The sequence below is a fragment of the Neovison vison genome, chromosome 2, assembly GCF_020171115.1.
Source record: "Neovison vison isolate M4711 chromosome 2, ASM_NN_V1, whole genome shotgun sequence".
Classification (NCBI taxonomy): domain Eukaryota; kingdom Metazoa; phylum Chordata; class Mammalia; order Carnivora; family Mustelidae; genus Neogale; species Neogale vison.
Genome location: NC_058092.1, coordinates 211,477,847 through 211,488,122, shown reverse-complemented (window position 1 = coordinate 211,488,122; position 10,276 = coordinate 211,477,847). Strand labels below are relative to the sequence as shown.

The 10,276-nt window shown below is 43.8% G+C and overlaps 1 protein-coding gene across 1 annotated transcript in view; it reads left to right on the top strand.

Annotated features, from left to right (window-relative positions):
- The first annotated feature begins 5,826 nt into the window (after positions 1-5,826).
- The window catches only part of HPSE2 (heparanase 2 (inactive)), a 700,195-nt gene continuing 695,745 nt past the window's right edge, over positions 5,827-10,276 (top strand). Inside the window, exons 1-2 of the mRNA XM_044240286.1 lie at positions 5,827-6,359; positions 9,362-9,519. Coding sequence (XP_044096221.1) covers positions 6,070-6,359; positions 9,362-9,519 — 448 coding nt within the window. The 5' untranslated portion in view covers positions 5,827-6,069. The remainder of the gene's footprint in view (positions 6,360-9,361; positions 9,520-10,276) is intronic.

The following is a 10,276-nucleotide window of genomic DNA, read 5'->3' as shown; positions in this document are numbered from 1 at the left end:
GCTTGTCCCTCTCCCTCTGCTCCTCCCCCAACAATCTTTTAAAAAAAGATTTTTATATTCACCTTCTTAGAGATTATTTTTAGCATTAATTAATTACTTAGAATCATCTGACTAGGAAAGTGGTCTGTCTAGTTGTGTGAAGGTATGTATAAACAACTTATAGTTAATGAAGTTATAGAATATGTGAAAGGCAATCTGAATTTATGTCCTGGGACATTATATGTAAAAAGTTCTCAGGTATTTTCATTAACAAACATATCAAGAATAGAGTCTGATTATCAAGTCAGTAGAACTGGCTTTAGCCTCAGATTCTTTAAGAAACAGCATTTTGAACCTTTCTTTTTTTAGTGGGGGAGGGGCGGAGAGAAAGATAATCTTAAGCAAGCTTCATACCCAGCATGGAGCCCAATGCTGGGTGGGATCTCATGACTCTGAGATCACTACCTGAGCTGAAATCAGGAGTTGGATACTTAACTAACTGAGCCACCTAGGCACCCCAACATTTTGAATTTTTTGACTCTGTATTTCCTTACTTGAGTAATAAGGATAAAGCTTGTCCTGTCTATGCTGTAAGGATAAAATAGAATGTATACCTGTAAGTTATTACTATACTATTTCAAAATCTTAGGTTTCAGGTTTATAAATTTCTTCCCACCTGATCTATGCAAATTATGATTATTTCTACCATGAAACCCAAGCAGTGAAAATGATAGTTGCATAGTAACTATGTGCCAAGAACTAAAGACATTACTTCATTTAATTCTGACATAATTCTCACAGTACATGTGAAGGGAAGTATAGAAGTATACTTAAACCTATTTTGTAGATGAGGAAATTGTGGCCCAACAAGAATAAATGACTTGTTCAACATGAGCAGATAGTAAATTCTGATCTAGGTTTTATCAAAGTCTGTTGAACTCCAAAGCCCATGCAATTTGCAATAGAACATGATGCTTTTCAGGACTAATCTGAATGTACAAAAGGCAAAATGGGCCAAGATAGTAAAATGACTCTTCAATGAATGCAACTGATGACATGAATAAATATAATCTGTTTTTCTTTTACTTGGTTTTCCACCTATAGCAGTTTCTCAAATAACTATCATCCCTACCTCAAACATACTAAGCGATTTTGAACTGAACTTATTAGAGTTAACTGAATTTATTATGGTTATGATCTTCCCCACATAAGTTTACTGCTCAGTAGAAACAATGGGAACAAAACCCATCCAGCTCAAGTTTTCTTATATAATGAGGTAGAACAATCATAGTTATAAATTCCTTTCCCCTTCAGCTTTCCATATGGAGAAAGTGTTGCTCTTCCTTGTTCCTCTGAGCATGACAGAGACACAGTCTTTCTTATTCCCCAGCACTATTCTTTGCCCATTCTTCTTCCTTCTTCTGTCTTAATGGAAAACTGAAGGAGGCATGTAAAACTTAACTTCCTTCCTTTTTCAGATGCTAGTCACAGGCAGAAGAGCCTGCATGGCTTAACTATGTGGTGCATACTTGCTTTATTATTGCATTTATTGATCTTATATTATAGTTGAACTTTTGTTTCAACTTTATCATTGAATTCTTTATTTATAACTTAATTCTTGCCCCAGTCTTCGTTAAGGGGATGTATTTGTAGTAAGTATGGGAGAGAGAGAACAAGACATAACAAGAAACCAGTAGCACAATTGTATACTATTTTGGAATTCATAAAGCATTTTTCCCAGACATAACCTTATTTGCTTCTTAATCAAGGATATTATGTCAGTTTTACAGAATAGGCAGCTGAAACAACAGTTATAAAGTTTACCCAAGGTCATTAAGCTAGGATCTGGGAAAGTCAGGACTTAAGCCCAGGTATTCTAACTCCTAGTCCAAGGTTTTTTCAACTGTACAATGACAAATTGTTAAAAGGTATGCAATATTTTAGCACTTACAGTAGAGTGTGTTGGTTAAGAACACAGACATAGGCTTTGGAGTCAGATAGCCCTAGGTTTCAATCCTTGCTGCTAGTTATTAGCAGTGTATCATGAAAAAGTTGCTTAATATCTCTGAGTCAATTTTCTTATATGTAAACTAGGTATACTAATGAATTATATCTACCTCTCAGAGTTATTTGATAAGATTAATAAGATAGCATACGTATAGTTCTGAATACCATTATGGGAACACAGGATCTTAATAAATAGTAGTCATTGTGGACAAGTCCACACGCTGTGATGAGATAGCAGGTTGGCTGCTATAGCTTCATCCTTCTCAGTTCCAGTTATTGTGGCATGAATTTTTTTTCTTGCTATTTGATATCTAGATATAATTCTTCCAGGAGGGAAATAAATATAAAAATAACTATAGCTCTGAATGTTTAATAGAAAGAGAGGTAGCATATAGAATCAGTGAATTTGTGACAGGCTAGAAGTGTGAAAAAAGCATAGGAAAAATGGACAGAAATTACTGTAGTCAAGAAGACAAGCATTAAAAACATGCACATCTTGCAGCATTCCTATATACTACAAAATAGAATTTGGCCATAGAAATAGGATGTAGCATTAGTCCCAGTCATTAGTACTGGTACCCATATTGGTCACTGGCATATCTCAGTTGGTCTGAGATGAAATGATGAAAATACTATAGTGATTTTTCATGAAGCTAAATTTATTCAGTTTAAACACTTGCTTTTGTTTTTGAGATACCGTGTCAGCTTTTTTTTGGGGGGGGGTTACTAAATTTTTTTTTTCTTTTGGGAAATAATAGTGACAAATAGTTGATAGTTTTTTTAAGGTGCTTGCTAGACAAAATAAGTTGTCAAATATATGTCAGCTCTTCTCTACTAATATTTATTTTGAAATCCCATAGTCTAGAAAAATAATGAGTTAACCTTCAAGATTTCTTACAGGTGTGGGAAACTAGACTCCTAGATATCAAAGGAGTTTATCTATGAAGATCATTCAGTAACATCAAGAAGAGCATTTCCAAAGAGATGCATCTAGTACCCAATTCATATTTTATACAAAGGTCCCACTTCTTATCTCCTAGGAAATTACAATTTAAGACAGAACAGAGATCCAGGTCATTGCCACTCAGCACATAGAAACCAGAGTAGAAACTAATCTAATATAGAGATTAATAATGAGCTACTTACAGCATATAATTTAGGATTAGATAGGAAGCAAGACAAAAGCCATGATATGGGGAGGTGAGGCTATTTGGGAAGAGTAGCCCTGCAAAGATCTTTATCCTAACTAGAAGGAAGGACCAAACAGTCAGGTCATCTTGGAGTCAACTATCTGGAACTCCTTAAATGTTACTGAATTGCTTTCTTTGCCTCGATGTCCTGAGGCTGTACATGACTACAGAATTTCAATTGCTTTACTAAGAAGACAGTTTTCATCAGGAATTAAAAAGAAAGGTTTTGATTTTGTACTATATACAGGTTCTGTTTAAGAGAACATTAAATACTGGTTAAAGTAAGTAGGACACCAAACAATTATAGAATAGTTGGGTAAATAAGCAAAAATTGTGGATAAAATTAATCCATGATTAATGGCAGATTCTCATTATATCCAAGTTCATCCTTAGTCCCAAGGGTAGGCATTTTTGAAAGGTACGTTAATTATAGACATCTAGGGGGTGAGTGATTTATTTCATTTATGTGTTTGTCTTCTGGTCCCATATAATGTGGCTTCTAAAAGTACATTCACTTGTAAGCCAGGGGATGTTTAGGCCCTTGGAAAATCTGACTCCTTGTTAAACATATATAATCAGTTTTAATTCTGAATACAGCAACTGAACTAATGGCTTCAGAATTTGTAAGATGAGTATTTCCTGAAGGAGGTGACCAGGAAAATGCTAATAGCTGGGTAAACAAATGACTGAACTGAAACCTAATGTTCACTGTGACAATAAGTCGTTTTTTTTTCCACATTCTTCTTGAATGCACCAAATGATTTTATTGTATTGAGCATGATTTGATTTACGATTGATTTATTTCATAGACATTTATTGAGTGCCTACTAAGTGCCTGGGTCTAGAGATACAAGGATAAAAAAAAAAATCTTTGCTCACTAGGCTGTTACCATCTATTTCAAGGAGGTGCTCAGCACACATTTTAAAATTAAAGTAATTTCTATGGGAACTTACACCCACTCACAGAAACACACATATTTTAAAGGATTTAGGTGTATGTCAGAAATGTTCAGGAACCAAAAAAAGCAGGCAGGTCTTAAGGGCCAAAACTCACATCTAATATTTCAGTATATAACATCCTGGTCTTTAAAATCATCTTAGATAATATGCCTTGGATTTTCCTTCTCTTTTGGCCTCATTTTATGCAGTCTTACTTCTAGAAGTTCTTAATGGCACTTTCCAGTCTAACCCAACCTAACCTCTGTATTTCTTGGTTGCTTAGTTTGATAGAAGCTCCTCAGAGAACTTCAGTTGGAGGTCATGCACTCCAGCCCTTTTCGGATTCCTTCATCCTGTCTGGGGGGAGAGAGGGGAGACAGGTTGCCATTTCAGTGTTTGTGGCTCTGAGACTGCCATTTGCACATCCACCTTTGGGGAAAACCTTTGCTCAGCATTTTGCCTGTTTGATATCTGGAGGCTCTGGGATGCTCATGCATACCCACAGTACATAAAATAGTTATCTTCATCTGCCAAGTAGAAGGCCTATTTTGTTCCAGAAAGAAGCCGAAAGTGGGGCCACAACTTTGCTGTGGGTATAGCAAACTGGCCCGACTTCTTTTCCGGGTTTGGGCTTGGAACCCACAGCTTGGAACCCACAGCTTCCGCTGAGAGGCGGGGTGGGTCAGGCTTGGTGAGCTAGGGCGGGTGGTGCACTACACTGCTCCTGGCTATTCCTGAGCATCTAGGGAATGTGTGCCCTCCGGGCCCTGTCTGTGACTCCTGGCCTAGTTTGAAAACCCAACTATGTTACTCTATTCCATTCCAGCACTGTAAAGGCGCACTTCCCCGCGGGAGGGATAGCCATGGTTGACCTCTAGGAAAGGCTGGAAGGGCAAGTCCACACTGCTTGTGCAGTGGAGTAGCCAAGCCATGGCTCAGGTGGGCGCAGCGCGGCCCAGACTGTCCCAGTACGTACCAGATTGCTTTGACTTGGCCTAAGTTGGGGTATATTGAAGTCTCCCCAAGATACTTTTTTCTTGGCTGTAGGTAGACCGGAGCCATGTGCTGCCCGGGCCCTTTTGCTCCTACGGGTGGATAAGCCCTTTGACCAGGTCACATTGTATTCCTTCCGGCTACTGTTTCCCGTAGTGAGGATGAGGCTAGAGGATGCTTCTGTGTGGCTGCGCAGCTAGTAGCAGAGGTCCATACTTGTGTCCATTAAGTCTCCATCTGCACTCTAATGCTTTAGCAGGAATCACAGTCGCCACCGCAGGACCCCCTCTGCAAGTTAACCACTCTTGGTTTTACTCCTTCAGCGCAAAGGGAAGGGCCCAGAGCGGAAGAAATGCCTGCCACTGTCAGGAGAAACAGTCTCGCGGCGGGTGCGCACTCTTTTACTCCCGCGCGTCCAGGGCTGGCGCTGAGGCTTTCGAGTCGGGATTGAAGCTAGAACCGCCCTCCCCAGAGCCTCGCTGGGAGGGAAGTAAAAAAAAAAAAAAAAAAGATGTCCCGCCCCTACCCAAAACATGACAACCAAACAGTTTCGATCCCTCTCTCTGCTTCCTGACCCTAGAGGGTTAAATCAGGAGGGTACAACGCCACCCCTTCCTCCTACTTCCCGCCTCCCCCCCCCAACCCCCTCACCTTTAAAAAGTTAAAAAAATGTCTGCAGTCGAAATCTCTTAAAGGGGCGGTGCTGGTGAACGAGTACTCTTGGCACGAGTTGCTGAGAAGGCTGGCTAGGGGCGTGAGTTTGCTCCACCAGCACCAAAACACTGAAAAAAAAAAAAAAGGAGAGAGAGAGAGAGAGGGAGAAAGAGAGAGAGAGAGGGGGGAAAAGGAGAGAAAAAAAAAAGTGTGTGTGGGGGGAGGCAGACAGACACACACTTTAGATAAGGACAATTAGTCACCAGCGAGACCCTGTAGGAAGAGAGGTTTAAATCAGAGGGATTTAATGGGGGTGCTCTGTGCCTTCCCTGAAGCCATGCCCTCCAGCAACTCCCGCCCCCCTGCGTGCCTAGCCCCGGTGGCTCTCTTCTTGGCTCTGTTGGTCCATCTCTCCCTTTCCTCCCAAGTTGGAGACAGGAGACCCTTGCCTGTAGACAGAGCTCCAGGTTTGAAGGAAAAGACTCTGATTCTACTTGATGTGAGCACCAAGAACCCAGTCAGGACAGTCAATGAAAACTTCCTCTCTCTGCAGCTGGATCCGTCCATCATTCATGATGGCTGGCTCGATTTCTTAAGGTAAGGCAGGGGCTTCCATGATCATTTTTTTTTTTTTAAAGTAACAACCCCCACCCCTTCCTATCCCCCATTCCAAAGGGGGAAGAAGAAGAAGAAAAGAAGCCAAGCGATCTCACAAAGAGAAGAAAAGAGGTTTTTCCTCCTCCTGGAATATTTGCTGTGAGGCTTTAGCTGGTGATTGAGAAAAGCAGTGTTTTCTATTACGATGCACATGTTTGCAATGCAGAAGGCATTTCAGAAACTTATCAGTTATGACTGAAAAAATGTTGTGCTTACATATATCCACAATTAGACTCCCCGTCTACTTCTGAAAGAGAAACAAGAGGTTCAGGGCAGTTACAAAAGCGAAGAAAAGGTCTTAAGCAACAAAGACCCGAGAGGAATTGGTGTGTATATGTGTGTGTGTGTGTGTGTGTGTGTGTGTGAGAGAGAGAGAGAGAGAGAGAGAGAGCGCCTATGTGTATATGTGAGTGTTCAATCGGGGATCTCACGGAAGTGGAATTTTCCACGGAAAGATCGATTTGTCAGTTCTCTCCCACTCCCAAGACAGAAAACGAATTTAAGCAGAGACTTGAGCGGTGGGCAAGTTGGATTGGATTTTTGGAGTTTTCTTTTATATCCTCTGCTGTCCTTTCCAGACTTCAGGACTTTGTAAGACGTTTTTAATAGACTGAATGGCCCCCCAGTCCCTCCTCCTTAAATCTCCTGCGGTAACTGCATAGTTTTTCTTTAAAGAAAAAAAAAAATTCTCGCTCCAGTCATAGGGTATAAAAGGAGAACGGAAAGGGTCCTAGAAATACTACGGGGATGTTTCGGAGGTCTGAACTTGGCACCAGCGGACCACTAAACCGGTGGTTTGTCATCATGGACTCCCCCCTTACTCAACGGCTTGATCTAATTGTGCTCACTTTCTGAGTTGTTACTGTTTAGCAGTTAGGCAACTAAGACCCCTACCCATCAGGGACAGAGTTGTAGTGTTAAAAAAAAATTAAATAAATAAATAAATAAATAAATCGTCTGCAATGTCGAATCCAGTGTTGAGTTATTAAAAATTCTATCCAAATTGGAGTCTCAGCTGTGGGCTCTTCCGAAGAGCTCCGAGCGCTCTCTCATTCCCACTTTTCCATCCAGAGGCCGCGTGTGCCGCGCGTCTTTCGTGAGTATCTTTCACTCCTTGCGAAATCCATTTTGCTGGCACTCCCCTCAGCGCTGCGGGTCTGCCCGGGGCCTCAGCCGGATCAGCGGACACGGCAGGTAGCAGGAGGCGCCACATGGAGCGCTCCTTCCACGTGGAGCGAGCGTTGCGGGAGGACTGAGCGGTTGGTGGTGTTGCTGCCGCCGCAGAGGCCGTTTCGGTTCCTGGCGGTGCCTCCGCGGGAAGGCGGGAAGAGCTACGCGCGGCCGGGCTCCCTCCTCGGAAGTTCTGTCGTGCAGCAGAGCGCGTCTCTGAGCTCGTCCGCTGGTTGCGAGTGACGGGAGTTTTCCGAAATACACGCCCCACTTGCATAGCACTACTCCAGCTGCGCGGACTCCTTCGGGCTTCTTTTTCCTTCTTTCCTTTTTAAACCGTCTCGTTAAATGCATGCTGCGGAAAAGATTCTGGAAAGCGGCTTTTCGAAGAAGAGCCGTGGCGGGGCGCATTTGCATAGGTTGTACAGGCTTCCCGAGGAACGGTTTTTGGAAATGCCTTATCTGTCGGCTGGTACTGGCACGGATGTCTCCTCTGTCTGCCGTGGGGCCACGCGATGCAATGACTGCGCCTGTCTGAGAACGCCGTCCTGGAGTCCTCGGGCAAACGACATTCCCGGCCACTTCTTGGGGCGGCTACCACTTTTGTCAGCAACTCTCTGAAACTGGAGTCCTCGGCTTTTTAATTTCATTTCCCCCTCCTTTATAATCCTATGTTTTCTACATTTGGATTTGGATTTTCAGAGCCTGAACCAGCAAAGTGTTAAAAATAACTAACAGATCCAGAATTCAACAGTTGATCGTCTTAGTACTAAGAGCATCTGCACTGCCCCTTCTTTACCCCACCCTGAGGTAGTTTTTGGCTTTTAAGACAGCTTATTTATGGAAATCCTAACCTAAATAAATGTAAATGCTGCTCTGTAGCTCCTCGAATCTCCTCCAAGGAGTGGGTTCCACGTATCAGCAAACTTTACTTTTCCCAGAGCTTGTTTCCAAAGGGTCCCACGTAGGAAGGAAAAAGATGAAGTTGAACTCAGAGTAGAGAGGATGTTACCTTTCTTGAGATCACGCTGAATTACTTAAGGGACCAAAGAGACACCGCTTTTACCGTGCCAGGCAAGGAATGGGCAAGAGTTCTCAAAAAAGCAAGGATTTACCCCGGAAATCTCTTGTCCAGGGTTTGGGAGATGGATGCGGTTGTTAAAAGATAGTGCTGAAGGAAAATCAACTTTAGCATTAAGAAAAAAAACCAAACAAACAAACACAAAACCTTCCATCTCAGGTACCTGGTCTGAAAGAAAGGAGGCAGGTGTCACCTTATCCACAGCGGTTGCAGTGCCTCTGGGGCGGAGGAAACAGATCTCGGCTCTCAGCCTAGAAGTTTGGCAAAAGTCGGAGCCCGGCAGTCCGCGCGCTGCGCGTCTCCGCCAGGAGCGCTTTTCAGGCAGTGGCAGAAGCTGGGCAACTGCGCCTTAGCCCCGTGTTCTCAGCAGAAGTGCCCCCCAGCCCGCACCGCTACCCCCCGACATGCACTGTGTTAGCAAACAGACTAACCGTTTGGAAAGAAGTACCTTTGGCGAGCCGCGGAGGGTTGTCTGAGGGAGGGGGCCGCGGCCGGCTGGGCGCAGGAGGCAAAGCCCTGGGAGCCAGGCGCACGCGAGATGCCGGGGCCCACGCGGGTGGCGGGCTGGAGGGGTGGGACACAGCCCGTAGCCTCCGCCAGGTCGCTCGCGGAGAGTGGGAAGAGGGCCTCGGTCGGTATCCCGCGCCCTCTCGCCTTCCCCCAGGATCCTTTCCTCTCTTTACCTCTGCAGCTCGAAGCGTCTGGTGACCCTGGCTCGGGGACTTTCGCCCGCCTTTCTGCGCTTTGGAGGCAAAAGGACGGACTTCCTGCAGTTCCAGAATCTGAGGAACCCGGCGAAAAGCCGCGGGGGCCCCGGTCCGGATTACTATCTCAAAAACTATGAGGATGGTGAGAAACTTGCTTCCAGTCTAGCGGCGTGAGGGAAGTTTGAGGAAGAGGAGCGGGCACTTGATGTGTGGGGTGAGGTGGGGGTGTTAGCAGATTTGGAGGAGAGCCTGGTGGAAGCTCCTCTGAAAAGCTAGTAGCTTTGGGCTAGGGGATGCGGGAGTTTGGGAATCCTGGCGTGATTGCGGGGGAGGGTGGTTGGTGGTCACCAGGTTGCCGGCCTTTCGCTGGGCGTCTGAGCTCAGAGGCCGAGAATTGGTAGCCAGAACAATTGGCAGGCCAGTTCTGTGGGGCAGAAGATGTAGAGTGTTTCTTGAGAAAATTCAGATAGGTTCTTGGGCTACTAATAGGTCAGGGTCACGTTTCATTTCCAAAATTCTAGAAAAAAATGCCTTTCTGTTTTTCTTATTTCTTGCTTTCCTGAGTTGAGGATAGGGGTGATACAGCTTCTTCTGAAACCCACTCTGAAGTTTTCTGGATAATCCTTTTATATTGGACCTCCTTGTTGGGAAAGGTTTGAATATCTCCACAGTGGGTTCTCCTTCAGACTGCCTAATCTTAGAGTCGCATTTTTTTTTTCTCCTGTTTTAAAATGGGTTTATAAATGCCAGCCTTCTTTCTTGCCAGGATCAAATGAATTAAGTGTTGGAAGAGCTTTGAAAACTCCAAATCATATTCAAGTTCGAGAAGCCAATCTTTTTAGGTTCGAATAGTCTCGTTTTTACTAGGAAAAAATGAAAATGGTATTTAAGTTTTGTTT